This window comes from Artibeus jamaicensis, unplaced genomic scaffold, assembly GCF_021234435.1.
Source record: "Artibeus jamaicensis isolate MK-2021 breed Jamaican fruit bat unplaced genomic scaffold, CSHL_Jam_final contig_1132, whole genome shotgun sequence".
Taxonomy (NCBI): Eukaryota; Metazoa; Chordata; class Mammalia; order Chiroptera; family Phyllostomidae; genus Artibeus; species Artibeus jamaicensis.
The window spans coordinates 720,022-739,361 of NW_026521221.1; the positions used below are offsets into that span (position 1 = coordinate 720,022).

Consider the following 19,340-nt stretch of genomic DNA (forward strand, 5'->3'; position numbering starts at 1 on the left):
TAACAAAACTGTCTAAAGTCAAAGACAAAGAAAGAATTTTAAAAGAATCAAGAAAAAAAATTCTCATACAAGGGAACCCCCCCATAACACTATCAGCACCTTTCTCAGCAGAAACCGGCAGGCCAGGGAGAGGGGGGTTATGCACGCAAAGTGATGAAGAAGAAAAACCGTCAACCAAGAATACTTGCACCAACTAAGTTTTCATTCAGAAATAAAGGCAAGAAAATGCTTTCCCAAACAAAGCTGAGAAAAACAATCATCATTAGACCTTCTTTATAAGAAATGCTAAAAAGAAGTTCTTTGAGTTGAAATGAAAGGATGCTAATTAAAAAAACCTATGAAAATATATAACACACTGGTAAAGTTAAGTGTATAGTCAGGTCAAGAATATTGTAAAGAAGGAAAATAACAAAGACCAGAGCAGAAACAAATAAAATACAGAATATAAAGACAATAAAAATGATCAACAAAACTGATAGCTGATTTTTTGAAAAGAAATAAAATTAAAAAAAAGAGAGATCACTCAATAAGTAAAATTAGATATGAAACAAGAGACATTAAACTAATATCACACAAACACAAATGATCATTAGCTGTTGGGGACCTCTCTGCCTGGTTTCAGGAATTGTAACTACCTTTCATGGCTAAAGATGAGCAAGTGACCTCTGGAATGCAAACCACAGGAGATAATGGCTTGTCTCTGGTAGCGAATGCTGCCTCAGTTTCCTCTTCCTGCCCCCAAAGACTGGTAGGAAGTCAGAGACCAGTAAGACCCCTCATAGCGGGGGGCAACCTAAGCCAGACTTGATAACTTGGGAGGCCATCATGGAAGGACTTGGGGGCGGGGGGGGGCTGCAACAAAGAGCGAGCAATAGACCTTTGCGCACCCCCTCCCCCGCACCCAGCTATGTGACCTAGCCCAAGTCCCCATGTCCTCTGGGAAAAGCGCTTCCTGGCTCTAATCCACTTAAACCTGAAAACCTGATGGGGAGGGGGTACAGCTCCTTGCCTTGTTAGAGTGGATCTGGGGAAATCTGGCATAAGAAAGAGTTCCTAAAAATCCTGTGAAACCTGCTTTGCTACAAGTGCTTTCATTCATATGTTAAGGGTCCGAGCAGGAAATGAGTATGTCTCCCTAAAGTTTCTGCAAACCCCCTTCCTGACAGACACTGACTCAGAATAAGCCCTCAGATTTCTTTGAAATGTTATCTACTGTTTGATCCTTCCTGCCCTGTATTCCTGTGTATTACAACCCAATAAAAGCCCCTAGAGGAAGGGGCTCCTTGCCTTTTTCCTCTGAGAAACTGGCCACCTGTCCTCCCCAAGCAGATCATGTCTTGGTAGTGTTTACTTTCATCCATGGCGGACGGGGGGACTTGAGGGCAAAGTCGCCCCCATAATAAGTGACTGCTATATCCAACAAATCCAACAATCTAGAAGAAATTGGTAACTTCCTAGGAGCATACAATCCACTGGGAATAAATCATGAATAAGTAGAAAATCTGAATAGACCAATAATGAGTAAGGAAATTAAACAGCAATAAAAAACCTCCCAGTATGAAAAGGTGACTTCATGGGTACCAGAAGACTTCATGGGTAAATTCCAACAAATATTTAAAGAATACACACCAATCCTTCTCAAACTCTTCCAAAAAACTGTGGAGGGAACACTCCCAGTCTCATTTTATGAGGCCAGCATTACCCTCATACCAAAGCTAGAAAAGGACAATACACAAAAAGAAAAATCATGGGCCAATATCCCTGATAAATATACAGTTGATCCTTGAACAGTGCACAAAGTAGCGATGCTGATAACCCCACAGAGCTGAAAATCCACAATAACTTCTGACTCCCTTAAACCTTAATTGAAGTTGTCCCTTGGTATCTGTAGGAAATTTTCTCTAGGAACCCCATGTATATAAAAGACTCAAGTATACCAAAATCTGCATATACTCAAGTCGCTTATATAAAATGGTATATAGCAATACATGCAGTCAGCCCTCTCCATTCACAGATTTCCAACTGTGAATCAAAAAATGTCTTTGGTCCATGGCAGAGGGCATGGGTTTTATATATTTATTGAAAAAATTCATGTATAAATAGATTTAGGCAGTTCAACCCTGTCTTATTCAAGGATCAACTGTACCTGCAAAATTTCTGAACAAAACACAAGCATACCAAATTCAACAGCACATTAAAAGGATCATGCACCATGATCAAGTGGGATTTATCCCTGGGATGCAAGAATGGTTCATTAGACACAAGTCAATAAATGTGATATATCATTAATAGAATGAAAGACAAAAATCATGTGATCATTTGAACAATTACAAAAAAGCATTTGTCAAAATTCAACATCTTTTCATGATAAAAACTCAATAAATTAGATAGAGAAGAAACATACTTCAATAAAATAAAGGCCATATAGACAAATCTACAACTAATATTTTCAATGTTGAAGGACTGAAAGCTTCCCTCTAAGATCAAGGTTAATACAAGAGTGCCCACTATTACCATTCCTATTCAACACAGTACTGGAAATCCTAGTCAGTACAATTAGATAAGAAAAAGTAATAAAAAGCATCCAAATATAACAGGGAAAGTAAAACTGTGTGTTTGATGATGACATGATCTTGTCTCCATCAAAAATTGTTAGAACAAGTAAGTAAATTCAGTAAAGTCTCAGAATACAAAATGAACATGCAAAAATCATCTGGGTTTCTATACTTTAACAATGAACTATATGGAAAAGAAATAAAGAAAACAATCATATTTACGAAAGCATCAAAATACCTAGAAATAAATTTAACCAAGGAAGTGAAATATTTATATACCAAAACTATGACACTGATGAAAGACATAAATAAATTGAAAGAAATCTTGTGTTCATGGATATCAACAGTTAATATATTATTTAAATGTCCAAATACCCAAAGCAATCTATAGAGTCAATGCAATCTGTACAAAATTCCAATGTCACAAAAATAGAAAAAACAATCCTGAAATTTGCATGGTATGACAAAAGACCCTGAACGGCCAAAGCAATCTTGAGAAAGAACAAATCTGGAGACATCACACTTCCTCATTTTGAACTATATTATAAAAAACTAGAGCAATCAAAACAGTATACTATTGGTATAAAAACAGATGCAGATCAATGGAACAGAATTGAGAGCCCAGAAATAAAGCCATACATATACAGTCAAGAAATATTTGACAAAGAAGCCAAGAATATTCAATGGAGAAAGAATAGTCTCTTCAATAAACGGTGTTGGAAAAATTGATATTCACATGCAGAAAAATAAAATTAATCCTTATCTTACACCATTCACAAAAATTAACTCAAAATGGATTAAGAAAACAAGACCTGAAATGTAAATCTAGAATAAAACATAGGCTTAAGCTCCTTGACATTGATCTTGGTGATGATTTTTTCACTTTGACATCAAAAGCACAAGTAATAAAAGCAAAAATCAACAGGTGGGACTCCATGAAAATAATTAAAAAAAAAACCCTTCTGCATAGGAATAATCAACAAAATGAAAAGGCAACGTATATAATAGGAGAAAATATTTGCAGGCCATGTACCTGACAATATGTTAATATCCAAAAGAAATAAAAAAGGAACTCATACAATGCAATAGCAAAAATCAAATAATCCATTAAAAATAAGCAAAAGACCTGAACAGACATTCTACCAAAGAAGACACTAAAACCACCCACAGGTACATGGAAAGGCGCTTAACATTGCAAATCATGAGGGAGATGCAAATCAAAACTATGAGATATCATCTCATATTTATAAACGGATATTACCAAAAAGATGAGGGATAACAAGTGCTGGTGAGGATGTGGAGAGAAGGGAACCCTGGTGCACTGTCGGTGGGAGTGCAGACTGGCACAGCCAGTGGGGAAAACAGTATGGAGGTTGCTCAAAAAATTAAAAACAGGCCTATCGGATGATCCCACTTCTGTGCCTATATTAAAGGAAATTAAATTATTATCTTGAAGAGATATCTGCACCCTTATGTCCATGGTGGCATTGTTTACAATAGCTAAGACATGGAAACAATCTGAGTATTCGCTGACGGATGAATAAAGAAAATGTGGTGCCCCCACACAGTGGAATACTGAGCCATAAAAAAGAAGGAAATCCTGTCATTTGCAACAGTATGGATGGATCTGGGGGGCATTATGCCAAGTGACATAGGTTAGACAGAGCAGACAAATACTGTGTGACCTCACCTACTAGAACACTGCTCTTTCAGAAACAGAGTGCAGTGACTGTTACCAAAGATTGGGGGAGGTCGGGGAGGGGGGGAGACGTTGGTCAAAGTTAGAAACTTTTCGTTACAAGATGAGTTCCAGTTCTGGAGATGTAATGTGCAGCATGGGGATTACAGTTAATACTGTATTGTCTGTTTGAAGTTGCTATGAGAGTAGAACTTAAATGTTCTCACCATAAGGACAAAAAATAGTTAATTACGTGAGGTGAAGGAGATGTTAATTAACCTTAATGTGTTAAATGTTTTGCCATATATAAGTGCATCAAATCATCACACTGTGCACCTTAAACATACATAATGTTATATATCAGTTATCTCAATAAGGCTAGAAAAAATGTGACACATTCCACAGCATTTGATTCCAAACCCCTGTACACCAATGACTATCTTCTACAAAAATGTTCCACAGAACACCAGTTCTGGAAACACTAAGTCAGAGTCATGCTATCTTTTCAATTCCTCCACCTGCCTGATGAGATTGTCTGGGCAGCAGGTGGAGTGAGGCAGAGAAACTCAATGCTCCTGGGAGGGTATAAGTTGTACAAAGTTCACACTGCTTGTTGCCAGGTGTCACTGGTAGCATTGGGGAAAATCTGTTTATGATCCACGGCCATGAGGTACACAGGACTGCAGCCGAAGGGAGCCTGTGTGAGGCCCTACTGTTGCCCCAGGTGGCTACATAATCTCGGGGACCCACAGACAAAGAGGGACGGCCATGCTGAGAGCTTTCCTTGGTCCCATTCCATCAGCCTCCTCCCAGAGGACGAGAGTGTTGGAGGACTGGGAGGCCTGGACTGTCCGTATCTATGGGATGTAGGGTACACCAGTCTCTCACACTGGGGAGCAGAGGAGAGAGCGGCCAGCTGGAGCCAGGAAGAGAGGACTCATCATCAGAAAGAGAGCAAGACCTTCCCTGCCCTGCAAGGAGGGGCTTGGAAGGAGGACTCCGCTGGCACTGGCAGATAGAGTCCTGGCCCTGAGAGAACGGCCCCAGCGGGGACTGGCCGCACTCAGCCCTGAGCTGCTTCTCTTACCTTTGTTCAGGGAGGGCAGTTTCAAGGGGATGCTGATGATCCCAACCAAGTCCTCGGTGGGGACCAGGGAGCGTAGGATTGACCTGATCCGGATGGCTTCGCCTTTTCCAGTCTGGATAAGCTGCAATGCAGGGTTAGAAAAAAAGATAAAGGAAGTTCCCATACTCCCATTCCACCCCACTTCCAAACCTGTTGCAGCAAACTAAGTCTCTTCTAGGGCTGACACTTTTAAATATCTCTAATTGTGATGGACACTTATGAGCACAGGGGAAAGAGAGGGGCTTTCTCTTGATTTCCTGGGAGAGGTGCTACTGAGTGAATAACTGTCCAGGGAGGTCACTTGATTCCTTTGCTGGGATTACAGTGGTCATGCAGTTATAGTATCAAGTCTCAGCAGTAAATGTGGTGCCTGGTGGTAATTTTTGGTGTGACTTCAATATAGGGAGCTCTCAGTGGCCATGATAAGAGTGTTGACAATGTGGCCACAATTCCAGAGTGTGGAATGTCAGTAAATACAGAAAGACTTACGCATTTTAGTTTCCTAAAAGGATGATTAGTGCTGGGACTGGAGATAGGCAGAGGGGTGTGGGGGTCCTAGAGCAGGGGCATAAGACTCATTTTCACCGGGGGCCACATCAGCCTCTTGCTTGCCTTCAAAGGGCCAAGTGTAATTTTAGGGCTGGATAAATGTAACTACTCCTTAAGTAGGGAAAAGGAGCTCAGCACTGCCACCAGGTAGAAACAAGGTGCTGTGCCAGATAGAACCAGGTGGAGGGCCGGATTTGGCCCATGGGCCTTGTGCTTGCCACCTGGGTCCCTAGAGAAACTAAGAATCTCAGTGGAGATATTCTGGGGTGGATGACATGAACCACACAGCCATGAGGGGGCCAATCAGCGTGTACAGGTGCACAACCTCCTCCATGCGGGGGCAACAAGCATGCTTCTAAGCACAGGACACAGCAGGGAACTGAAGTGCTAGGAGCTCAGGATTGAAATGAGCCCAGGTCAGCTGCAGGGCATGCTGGGATATGATGCTCAGAGGCCCCAGGGAAAGAACGCTGTGCACTCACCCAGCGGCCACCTCTCATTCCTGTGGGTAGAGGGCTGGCCATCACTGATGATGGCGTCTCCCCTCCTACAACCACTCACAGAGCTGGGGCCCAAGGACGGATCTGAGAAGGTGTGTGTGGGCATATGTGTAGAGTGTCAGGTCAGAGGAACAGTAAGGGAGCAGTGAGGGAGCAGTGAGGGAGCAGAAACTCCTTCCCAGATGAGGCTCTGATGGCTTAGCCATCCCATGCTGCCTTCTTCCTGAGAATAAGCAGACCGTAACTTGCTTCCTGAAGTGATGATGGGTGAGCAGGGGAACTGACATCCCACCCTTAAGACTGTAGAACACCCTGGTACTTCCCTGGTTCCCTTTCAAGCTTCCTTTATTTGTTTAAGACACAGAAATAGGAAGATGAGCTCATGTGGGAAATGCTGGTTTGTCACAGTAAAAAGTAGAATTCTAAGGATTCTGATCCGGTTCCCTTATTAAGATTTAGACTTTCTACTAACCACATACTTTTGATTTAGATTCTTCCATGTTGGAATAGTTTTCCTTAACACTTATTGATGGATTTGTAAACAGGCTACACTGTGTATTAGGCAAGACCCATGACGTACTGGAAGAGAGGTAAGAGTGCATCCTTTAATGCGGTGCCCTAAACTACAGGTCAGGAGCAACCAGAGGGCTATAAAATCAAGTGAGTGGGTTGTGAGCACTTTAAAGAGCATGAAATAGATTACTAGAGAATAGAAAAAATTACAGTGCAATATCTGTAGTAAAGATAAATTTTGTTTCTGGAATATATTAGGTGACAATGTAAATTATATTTTTTACGATAGTCAAAATAATTATTTTGGTCAAAAAGTTTGAAAGCCACTGCTTTAATGGGTGCTGTTTTTCATTAGCATTAAAAATATATAACACATCCGCTGTTAACTCAGAAGTGACCAAACACCCAATTTTACCAACACCACTTACGATGGTCTACATCAACCTAATCTGCTTTGCAAGTGCTTTTGGGAGATGCTCTGTAATAATCCCAATGCCATGACCTCTGCAGGGAGAGGCGGGCAGGTACCGGAGCCCTGAATGGGCAAATCAAGCAGCTCTTTCAAACAATTACCGAGTTAAAAAAAATTAAAAGGCTATCTTTTCTGTTATTATGTAAAAAGCAGTTCTTTCCTCTTTCACTTACAATGTAAGACATTATATGAAATAAGGTCACTTTCTCTCAGGCCCCAGGACAGGTAAAAAAGGGAAGAGGAAAAAAATGCTACAACTTTTAAGGTCAAAAGAGGAAGTATGGGAAGACATCCCATAAAAATAGAAGCATCCTTTTTGGCATGTCTGGAAAGCTTACCTGTGGGAATAAACACGGACCATGGAAAGATACTATTTTTCTGGTGCTTAAAAACATGATGATCAAGAAAAGAGGATTTTCTATGTGAGTAGCCTGATGTCCACAATCAAGAATCAATTTGGAAAACAGAAACAAACTCACAGAAACAGAGAACAGTATGATGGTTGCCAGAGGGGAGGAGAGTTGGAGGGGAGGTGGAACAGGTGAAGGGACTGAGAAGTGCAGATTGGTAGTTACAGAATAGGCATGAGGATGTAAAGTACAGCATGGGGAATGTGGGCACTAATATCATAATAACTGTGTGTAGTGCATGGTGGGTACTTGCAATATCAGTGGGAACACTTTGTAAAGTATATGACTGTCTAACCAGTATACTATACTCCTGAAACTAAGACAAAATAATACTGAATGTAAACTGTAATTGAAACATTAAAAAAGGGGGATAAAGTCATAGAAAAAAGAATCAAGTTGGTCACCTTTTGATCAAATTGAGGCATATGGACCACAATTTTGGGGGGTGTCTGAAACAGGATTATATGGAGGAGACGCCCAACTGGTGTCACAGGGAAACCACACCACACGGGGGTTTGCCCAGGAGCCATTTCCACACTGAGCACATCGTGGAAGGCAGGGCTCTTTGGAAAAGACAACAATGCGGGGGAAACTGGAGGCAGGAGGAAAGAGGAAGACCAGATATGAGATGGACTGGCTCCATAGAAGAAGCCACAGGCCTGAGTCTCCAGGAGCTGAACAGGACACTGGACATCACTCAGCCACGGGTCACCAAGACTCATGGCCGACCCAACAACATGTAAGGAATGTGTGTACATTTCTTAGAAAGCTGAAGAATCAGGCACCAGAGATAGAAACTACTTTTCGCGGGAGCGAAAAGGAACTGAGAGAAAGGCATGTCAGCAAGTGCCAGAGACAGAAGAAGAAACCGCGTTCGGGAAATCCACAGGGCTCTCGGAGCAAGCTCCTCGAAGCTGCCCTCTGAGAACTCGAGTACTTACGTGCATTTCAGGAGCACAGCGGCCCAGCAGATCTATAAGAGCTGAATAAAATGACATAATTGCATTGCCCATGTGCACTATCTCTTCTTCGTCTTCACTGTCCTCTGTGCTGCTGAGAAAGAATCAACAGGAGGACGTGTGAGGGAGCCTGGCGGGTACGGCCGCCAGCTGCTTGATGTGGAGACACTCTGCTCATCCCGGGCATCATGCACCCTTTTCCTTGGACACCTTCCTCCCTCCGGAAGTCAACCAGGTGGTTTTAGTCACCCATGTCAAGGGACCCAAATGTCCATGGCATTTCTAGGGTCCCAGGAACTTCACAGCACATGTACTAACATTAGCTGAGTGTTAGACCATATACACTCACAGAGAGGAACCATAATCCCCAAAGTTCCTACCATTCATTCCCCTTTCCTCCCCGAACATACATGGAAAGCACATCGGACAAGGAGTCAGGAGGGCTGCATCCACGTTCTCGTTCTGTTGCTAACAAGCTATGTAACCCTGGGCTTCAGTTTTTTCTTACATAATATGAGGAAGTAGAGACACTTTATGTTCTTTCTAGCTCTAGTAGGTCACCTGCCAGAACAAGTGACCAAAAACCAAACAAACAACGCCAGCTAGCTGGAGCGTTGCTGTGCTGAGTTTTAGCCATTCTCTAGATTCCGAGGTCTAATCTAGAGGCTGTGGATACAGAAAGGGAAAGGGTCATAAGACACAATGAAAAGAAAGTCACAAGGCAATCTACCAATGCACCATCTCCTTAACCTTTAAATACCAAAATTAGTGATGCTGTCATTTTTCACATTCTCAGTTCTCTTCTTTACCTATAGAATCAAATCAAAATACTTTCAGAAGAGGATGGATTAAAAGTGAGGTGTGAGATGAGACACCAAGGTTTAGAGTACGGAAGGGAACGGTGTGGAGTGAGACGACTGTAACCTTGGTGGTTCAGGCCTTTCAGCCGCTCTACAGCGTCCTCCTGTGGTGATGCCGTGTGGGGCGGAGAGGGGCTGCGTTGGCCAAAAGAGCTTGCCAAGTTCCTCAAATTGCCAGTTGGTCTCAGTGGAGTAAGAAAAATGGAAGTGGGTGAAGGTAATAGAGAGTGAGGACAACAATGTACTTGATAAAGTGATTTAAAATGTTGTCACTGTAAAGAGTTTATGCTTCCTCTACCAGGGGCAGTTATTGGCCCATCTCCAATCATTCAAGCATTGACAATATCTGGGCGCTCACCAGCTGTATCTGTGCCAGAGGCGATTCCATTCACTTACACTTCTCGCTTGTATCCCTGCGAGGGGAGGTCGAGGGCTGGGTTCTCTGAGATCCTAATGGCTCCCTGCATGGCGGCCAACAGGCCGTTCCCCCCTTCACCCCGCAGGGCCGGGCCGAAGCACTCTGGGCGTCTGATGAGCAGCTTGACCACGACACTAGCATTTTCTTCCACACTTTCACCTGAGGAAAAGAGTCATTTCCTTCTCATTAGAAAGGACAGCCCTAGAATTTTCTTAAAAATATTTTATATATTTATTATTAGAGAGAAGGGAAGAGAGGGAGAGATACATCGATGTGTGAGAGAAACATTGGCTGCCCCAAACATCCCCAAACACTGTGTCAGAGATATATCACCTCCCGCTACTGGGCATGTAGCCCACAACCCAGGCATGTGCCCTGAGTGGGAATTGAGCCTGCAACCTTTTGGTTCACAGGCGAGCACTCAATCCACTAAGCCACACCAGCCAGGGCCCAAGAATTTATTTGTAATTGATGAGGCTGGGAGAACAGTAATTGACTGAGCTTGCCACACATTTTTAAGGTTTGGCTGTAATACAGAAATAAAGGTGAGCTTTGAAAGATTAGGTCAGAAGCTGTTTATCTGAAGTATTCCAATTAACCAATATAGAACAGAATCCTGCTTTTAAGTTCAGGATAACTGATCTTAAGGGGCCAAGAAATACAGTACCCAGTCTATCACTAATTACTGATTAATTCACCTGGGACTTAGAGAATAAAAGAACTTTATATATTTGTTGACCCTGTGAGGGTCAGGTAAAAGGAATTTCCTTCCTTCTTTGGGAGGAAGTAATATGGTAACTGCAGCTGATGCGCCTCAGTTGCCCTGTGGAGAAGTGACATGTGAGATCCTGAGCTGGTATCATAGTCTAACACCTGCCCCACGACAACCAAATTCGTGTGGATAGACCGCTGAGCATTCCTGAAACCAGTTTTCCATGGTAAAAATCTACTTGGTCATGTTGCCTTGGTTACATTGATACTAAAAATAGCTCTGTAAGAAGCTAAAGGTTGGAGTATTATATTCTGCTAGTATTTTTCTTTGGAGGAGCTGCAGACAACTAAGGCGGTCTCATTTCCTGAAGACATGAGTAAGCAATGGAACTGTCACATGTAAAAAGGGACAGACAGCCAATGCCTGTTAGCGCCAATACTTAGAGTCAAAAGCAGTTTGACAGCTGTTCGAACAACTTCATAAAATACCTCTTCTGTCTCAAATGCAAATGAACTTGTGTCTGAGAATTTATCTCTTGGCCAATACTCAAAGAGAAGGCTTTTTGATCTTGTGCTTGGATGAAGCCCGAAGAAAAACTCTTCTATGAAATCATTAGTAGATATGTCTTGGAGAATTGAGCTCCATAAGAGAGGTTGCACCCTGATGTGCTGTTGTATTAATTACTTAATGTTGTATAAAAAACATCTTAAAACTTAGCAGGCTAAAACAATAGTATTTGTTATCTTACAGTTTCTGTAGGTCAGGAATATTGGAGTGACTAAGTGAGGTGGCCCTGGCTGGAGAAATCCTGTGAGATGCCTGCCAAGATGCAGGCCAGTGCTGCAGTCTTCTGAGGCCTTGACTGCACATGGAGCATCAACTTCCATGCTCACTCATGTGGATGTAGGCAGGAGGCCTCAGTTCCTCACCACCTGCAGCTCTCCACACTTGCACACATTTGAAGGGTCTCACAGCCTTTGAAAGCCTGCCCCATGTCCCTGCTGCAATCCTTCCTGGTCCCGAGGTTGGCTTGCTGACATCCTTTTTTCATTTTTTCTTAAAATCATTCAACCATTTGCATTTCAAGTAAAATTCAAGATTGTGAATATATACCTCTTTAAGTTTTAGAATTGTGTGTCTTGATTCAGAAAAAGTCTCATTAACTAAATTTAAACCCATCAGTGTGCATTCGCTGCTTTAGAGTTCACTCCTTTAGGAGGCTACAATTTTTGTAAAGAAATTTCTTCAACTTTCATTTAATGTATAATATCAAGAAAGGAATTTGTTTTTTTTATCAAATGGGAATCCATGTGAGGGAGATATTCAGGAGATGCTAAAAGGGTAAATGAATCACAATAATGGTATGGTGGAAAGACCCAGTGAAGACAGAAACCAACAAGAGAGTGAGTGACATTGTGCAATTTGTAGAAAAGCTCAAGTAAAAGTGGTGGTGAGAAACCCTAGGGCCATGCTTTCCTATTAGTTGAGACTAACATCTATGTTTGGTAACATTTAATCACAGGAGGAACACTTAGAGTAAAACACCAGGAGACTCAATATACGTGAAAGCAAATATTCTTAGTCATAAATAAAATCATAGTTCACTGCTTCCAATGATCTTTGGTCCCCATAATTATGAAGGAACACTACATCCACCTCCTCAGTTGTCATTTTTAATTTTAAAAATAATAAAGCTAAAACTAAAATTTTCTGTGTTAAAATTAGAGGGAAAATTTCCCTGTTAATCAGCTTATTTAAATATTGTACTCTGGTTCTTTTAGTTGTCAGGATGGAGACCCTTCCTGGTGGGTCAGCCAGTCATTACCAGCATGCTGAATTCAACTTAGCTCTTCCCACAGTCACCAGCATCATGGAATTTGATGGGAAATGAACCACAATGTGCAATAGAATTTGAAAAACTAAACTGTGAGTTCTGTACTAGGTTTGTTGATGAAATCATTTGCCACGTTAGCCTTATTTTATCTGAATCTCAGGTTAAGAGCTAAGCTAATTAGGCTGGCTCTACCAGCTGACCCAGGAAGCCATTCCTTGATTACTGAATTGTGGGGGGTGCAGAGGGCACCATGCAAGAGAATGAACTAAAGTGCAACCACTGCTGCTAATTACAGAAGGGACCACAGAAAGGAATTTCCAAAGGCTTCACAAGGTGCAGAGAATGACATGATTAGAAAAGAGAGAGAACATTCTCTTCTTAATTACCTGTAGCTCAGCAACCTGAACTGCCAACCAAATCCACTGCAGGGAAGCTGAATATTGACCCTGAGGGGCATTTTGCAAGGGAGAAAGAGATCTGAGGTAGTTAGTTTTGCCCAAGGGTTTACAACAATGCTTTTGCTTGAGTTCCAAAATGAACAGAGCTTCACAACAGTGTGAATGTTCAGTGATTTTCTTCAACGGCTGTCAACACTGTCTTCACATTACTATCTTCTTTCTGCATTCTGGAGAAGTTGGATGGAAATGGACTGATTGCTCATTTTACCCTGAAGATGCTCATTTTACCCTGAAGAAATCACTCTCACCACAAGGACGATTATTATAGATGCAATGATATTACCATCAGCCATTCACTTCCCTTACTCTCTATATTCTCACTTACCATCCTTGTTTTAAGGTTCTCTACCTGAAATGTTATTTTCCTCTTCATTCTCTTGACATCAACCCTTGACCTCGGTCACTCCATTTCATCCTTTAGAACAAGCTTGAATTTGGGAGCCCCAGAGGACCTTGGCCTCTCAAACCCCCTGTCCTCTTCCCTGAAGCATAGAACTCAAGTATAATTAATTAATTGTTTGTAACTGTGTCAGTTTTTCTCACTAGACTGTAAGTTTAAAAAGAGCATGGAATTATGTCCAAATTATCTATCTCCACATGTTCAAGCATCTTGTTAATATGTGGCACATAACAGGTATTCAAAAACATTTTTTGGGACTTACTGCAAAGATAGAGGTGTAGGTAGATACATTTTGCCTCCTCACACAACCAAAAGAAGGGAAACAACAAATATAAAGACAAAAATAATGAGAACTGCCAGAAAATCAAATTATATGGAAATCTGACAACCAAGCAGTTAAAGAAGAAACATTTATTCAGAGAGGTAGGAGGGGTGGAGACGGGTAGCTGTGGCAGAGAGGACACAAGACAAGGTGGTGGCTGGCAGTCCCATATTTCATACAGATAAGCTGGAAGAACAACTGGGGAGTGAGACAGACTGAGCAACCCAGGGATCCAGTGCAGGAAAAGTAAACCTTAGAACCTCTGGCTGTTAAGACCTGTGGGAGTTGAGGAGGTGGGAGAAACTCCCATCCTCACAGGAGAGTTCACTGGAGAGAACCACAAGGTACTAGAATGGACGCAAATCTGCCCACCCTGGAATCAGCACCAGAAGGACCCAATTTGCTTGTGGGTAGTGAGGGAAGTGACTGAAGGCTACCAAGAGCCCAGCAAGCAGCATTGTTCCCTCTTGAACCTCTCCCCCACATACTGTGCCACAGCGCAGCTACATGGGTTGCCCTGCTCTGGTGAATACCTAAGGCTCTATCCCTTACAGGTGTTTTGAGAAGAAAAAAATATGGCCCAAAAGAAAAAACAGATCAAAACTCCAGAAAAACAAGTAAGTGATGAAGAGATAGCCAACCTATCATATGCACAGTTCAAAACACTGGTAATCAGGATGCTCACAGAAATGGTTGAGTATGGTCACAAAATAGAGGAAAAAGTGAAGGCCATGCAAAATGAAATAAAGAAAAATATACAGGGAACCAACAGGGAAGGGGAGGAAACTGGGACTCAATCAATGATTTGGAGCAGAAGGAAGAAATAAGCCAGAACAGAATGAAGAACCAAGAATTCAAAAACAAAAATGAGGAGAGGCTTACGAACCTCTGGGACACTTTAAATGTTCCAACTTCTAAATCATAGGGGTGCTAGAAGGAGAAGAAGAAGAATGAGAAATTGAAAACTTATTTGAAAATATAATGAAGAAGAACTTCCCCAATCTGGCAAAGGAAGTAGACTTCCAGGAAGTCCAGGAAGCTCAGAGAGTGCCAAAGAAGTTGGACTCAAAGAAGCATACACCAAGGCACATCATACTTACATTACCCAAGATTAAGGAGAAGGAGAGAATCTTAAAAGCAGCAAGAGAAAAGGAGACAGTTACCTACAAAGGAGTCCCATAAGACTATTGGCTGATTTCTCCAAAGAAACCCTGCAGACAAGAAGGGGCTGGAAAGAAGTATTCCAAGTCATGAAAGGCAAGGACCTACATCCAAGATTATTCTGTCCAGCACAGCTATCATTTAGAATAGAGGGCAGATAAAATGCTCCCCAGATAAGGTCAAGTTAAAGGAGTTCATTATCAACAAGCCCTTATTATATGAAATGTTAAAGGGACTTATCTAAGAAAAAGAAGAAGATTAAAACTATGAATAGTAAAATGACAACAAACTCATAACTATCAAAACCAAACATAAAAAAACAGAAACAAAAATAAAAACAAAAATAAACCAAGCAAACAACTAGAACAGGAACAGATTCACAGAAATAGAGATCACATGGAGGGTTATCAGCAGGGAGGGGTGAGGTGGAAGAATGGGGGAAAAGGTAGAGGGAATAAGAAGCATAAATGGTAGGTACAAAGCAGACGGGGAAGTTAAGAATAGTATAGGAAATGGAGAAGCCAAAGAACTTATATGTATGAGGGTAATGTTGGTAGGAGGTGAGGTGCAGGGCAGAAGGGAAAAAAGGGGAGAAAAAAATTTCAACAACTGTAATTGCATAATCAATATAATATACTTAAAAATCCCAAAATATTTTTTGAGTAAATGAGTGTATTTTATTGTGAGTGGAAGATTGAAATGACTGTAAGGGAAAGCTAAGGGGGACTATGTATCATAGCATTACCTGGTCAATTATTAGCCTCTGTTTATAAGAGTCTGATTTCTCAGATTTTAATTAGTCCTAAGAAAATGAACATATCCTCAATGAAGTCCCAGTGCAACAAGGGAGAGCACTGTGGGGCCCAGCATGAATGAGAGTATCGAGAGATACTCTCATTTAGTTAATTTAGAGAATCACAAGGCAGAGGTGTTGGCCAAGAGTCAATACCTTTTTTTGGTAAGTGCCAACTTTAATATGGTGGTAGAGAACTTGTATACAAGTTCTCTTGTATATAAGAGAACGTTAGTTTATACAAGAGAACTTGTATAAACAAGTTAGTGAAAGTGCTTTCGACATAAAATCCTCTCCTTAGTGCCTGGGAAGGGAGCCGAACATGTATCAATAAATTACTGTGACAGAACAGACAAAATCAGGGGGTATTTGCACATTTGGTTATGAATCCAACCCTTCACTGAGCCTGTGTTACATGCCAGTTGTTGATCCGGGAACAGTGGGCGAGTAGTGAAGAAGAGAGTTAGGCCCGAACAGTGGAATGTGATGAGTGGAGCAGGGCCCATCCGGCACAACCCTGCAGCAGAGCTTCCCAGCCAATCTACAGATATGTGAGCAAGAAACTCATGCTTCCGATTACACACAGGTGAGATTAGGAGGTTATTTGTTGGGCCACAGAGCCTGACTGACACAGGGGTGAGAGCAGAAGCGGGAAACCAGTTCCTATGCAGCTATAGTAGTATCAGCCATATACATACAAAATTTGAGATGCTTGTTCGACTGCCAAATGGAAGTACAAAGTAGGCCCCTGGGTACACAAGTCCGTGGCTTGGGAGGAGGTAAAAGGTGGAAATGTTCATGTGGGGGATGATCCGCATGCACGTGGAACTTGAAGTCAAGGGACTCAGTGAAAAGCCTGCAGGGTGGACTGGCGTGGGAACCTAAGGATTCTGGAGACCGTTATTTAATCCCAGAATTGTGCTATAATTTTGCCCATGTGCCTAGAATGTTTAGTCCCTATGGATTTTTCCCTGAAATATGTGAAATAAAACTTGGGAGATATGGAAGTATCTTGGAAGGTCTGCTCTGAGAGAGTGGAATCCACCTGTTAAATACGGGCATTCTCATGGAGTTGATGAAAATCAATTTGTGAGCACCAGGCTAATATAATGCTGACATTTTGTGTGAACAATGTCGATGAAGCCATTTTGCTCAGCTGTACTATTTCAGCTAAAATCCACCCTGTTACTTAGGTATCAGACTTCACTTACCATTCTTATCAATAAAATGACTGATTGGACGTTTGAGCACTGCTGCTGGGATCCCACCGGAGCTGTGGGGAGAACTGCTGAAGGGTTCACTGAGCGTGAAAAGAACGGGCCAGACATCCATTCCCCCAGGCGCCGGCTTCCTGGTTTTGGTGCCCTGGGCACTGGTTTGCCACTGGCTTCTTTGAGTAAGTTATTTTGGTGCTGTTCCCCTTTGGGATTTTACAGATGAGGGCCATTTCCTTGCCTTTGTCTCTATAAGCCTTTATCTGACCCCACTGACTGATTTCCTTCATCTTTTCAGTCCTAGAGATTCAAGAGGCCCAGAGGCAGAGTGAAGAAGGTGGGGAAGAGGAGACTGCACGTGCCTTTTGTTTTGTTTTGATCTTTTTAAAAAATTTATTTAATTATTGTTCAAGTACAGTTTTTTGTCTTTTACTCCCATTCCAGCCCCCTCCCCCAGTGCTCCCCACCTCCCTCCCATTTCCACCCCCCTTAGTTGTTGTCCATGTGTCCTTTATACTATTTCCTGTAAATCTTTCCCCTTTTCCCCTGAAATTCCCTCCCCTCTCCCCTCTGGTCCCTGTCAACCTGTTCTCTATTTCAGGGTCTTTGGTTATATTTTGCTTTTTTGTTTTGTTGTTTAGCTTCCTGTTAAAGGTGAGCTCATAGGGTATTCGTCTTTTACCGCCGGGCTTATTTCACTCAGCATAATGCATTTTAATCGGTGAGAAGCTGTAACACAAATATGGCCCCACTGGCCATATCTCAAATGCATCTCTGGTTCTGCCTTCTGCTCTTGCCACTCCAGCCAGAAGTGTCTCCTGAGTATACCACTGTTACTCATAATAGTCTCCAACTGTTATTTAAATCTTTTACCGTTGGTTAATTTTTCAAAGTATGCCTAGTCTTTCCAACTGTACTGTAAATTTGAGAATAAGAACAACCCTGTACATTTTAATACTAACCATTCCAGGTCTTTAGTACCAATCATACTGAGGAATGGTTATCATATCCTCTCTGACTTTAAAAACATGAATACATGAACAGAAATGAACCATCTGATTCTTTTACTCATCCCTGGACTATGCCCTTCAAAGCTAATTTGCTGCTTTGTTCTCTTAACCCCAAAAGACTCTTTTCAGCTTTATTGAGATATAGTTGACATATCCTAAAAGATTTATGTCTCCCAGCTCACAAGCTAATCAGTAGGCTGGCTCCATGCTACTCTGCTAAATGACATCCATTTCTTTCTTTGAGATGTCATTCAACACTCGCCTTCTTGCCCAGGGCATTCCCAGATCCATTCTGCCAGGCTTCAACAAGAACCACCATGAGTGTCGCTCTGTAGCTGGTGTCATTGGTGACAATTTTTAGTAATTATTCCATAATGTTTCTGATAATTCAACTTAAGTTTGCTCTGTTTCCTGCTTTATTTTGTAAGTGACACCAGAGTAGAACTTCTAGAGCATGTCTTTTGTCAGTTCTCACAGAATCTCATATAACCTTCACATGTCATATGGTGGATGCCCGAGTTATGGCCACCGATGGCACAGCTGCCTAGAGAAATTCAGCAAAGCTGGGAGATCCTGTGTTTTTCACAGCCAAGTTTGTCGCCTGGGGAAGACATCACGGAAACAAAACACTACAAAGGACTCGAAGGAAGCACAGAGAAGAAGTTTTCTCCTTGGGGACTGGTATGTAATCTTTTACTTCTTAGAATGTATATTAGGAAGGGATTAATCAGACTCCCAAAGTGATTATGGAATTTGCAACAGCATAGTAAATAGAAGCTTCTGAATTTCATTACTCTCAGAGTTAAACACACCCCGAGGCTTCCAGCAAGCTAATAAAAACAAAGTGGAGAAAATTATATACTTTAAGAAGTTCTTTTAAAGACAAGTCTTGTTTAAGGAGATTTAATATAAATATTAAGAAAGAGTAGTAAAATAATGTTAGAAATAAACTTCCAATTCTATTATTTTGATAGAGCAGGAGCTTTTGGTTTGGCTTTTAAAAATTATTTTAAGAAGCATTAGCACCAGTCAGTAATTCAATAATGCTGCAGCTTTTGACAAGCTCAAAGGAAAAAAACGCTGTTTCTCCTTGTTCGCTGGGGAGACAGTGCTACGGAAACAGTGCTGCATAATGATCTGACTGAGGTTTGGTCCCTGGAGTCCGACTTCCCCAGTTCGAACCCTAGCTTTTCATCCTACAGGCTGTGTAACTCTGGGCAAGGTACTTTCTCTATGAAATGAGAAAGATAAGTGTGCCTATTTCACTGGATTTTTGTACCACGTAAGTTAATACACTTAAAAGCATTCTGAACAGTGCCTGGCACGTGGTTAATGCTCAGTGAGTTTAACCTCTCATCATCCCTGCCACCACCCTCACGACCCTACTGTCACCAAC

The 19,340-nt window shown here is 41.8% G+C and overlaps 1 protein-coding gene across 1 annotated transcript in view; it reads right to left on the reverse strand.

Annotated features, from left to right (window-relative positions):
- Positions 1–19,340, reverse strand: part of RYR3 (ryanodine receptor 3) — a 514,231-nt gene that overhangs the window by 113,263 nt on the left and 381,628 nt on the right. The window contains exons 44-46 of the mRNA XM_053665407.1: positions 10,019–10,199; positions 8,745–8,853; positions 5,321–5,441 (exon numbers count right to left, since the gene is read on the reverse strand). Of these exons, the coding sequence (XP_053521382.1) occupies positions 5,321–5,441; positions 8,745–8,853; positions 10,019–10,199 (411 nt within the window). The remainder of the gene's footprint in view (positions 1–5,320; positions 5,442–8,744; positions 8,854–10,018; positions 10,200–19,340) is intronic.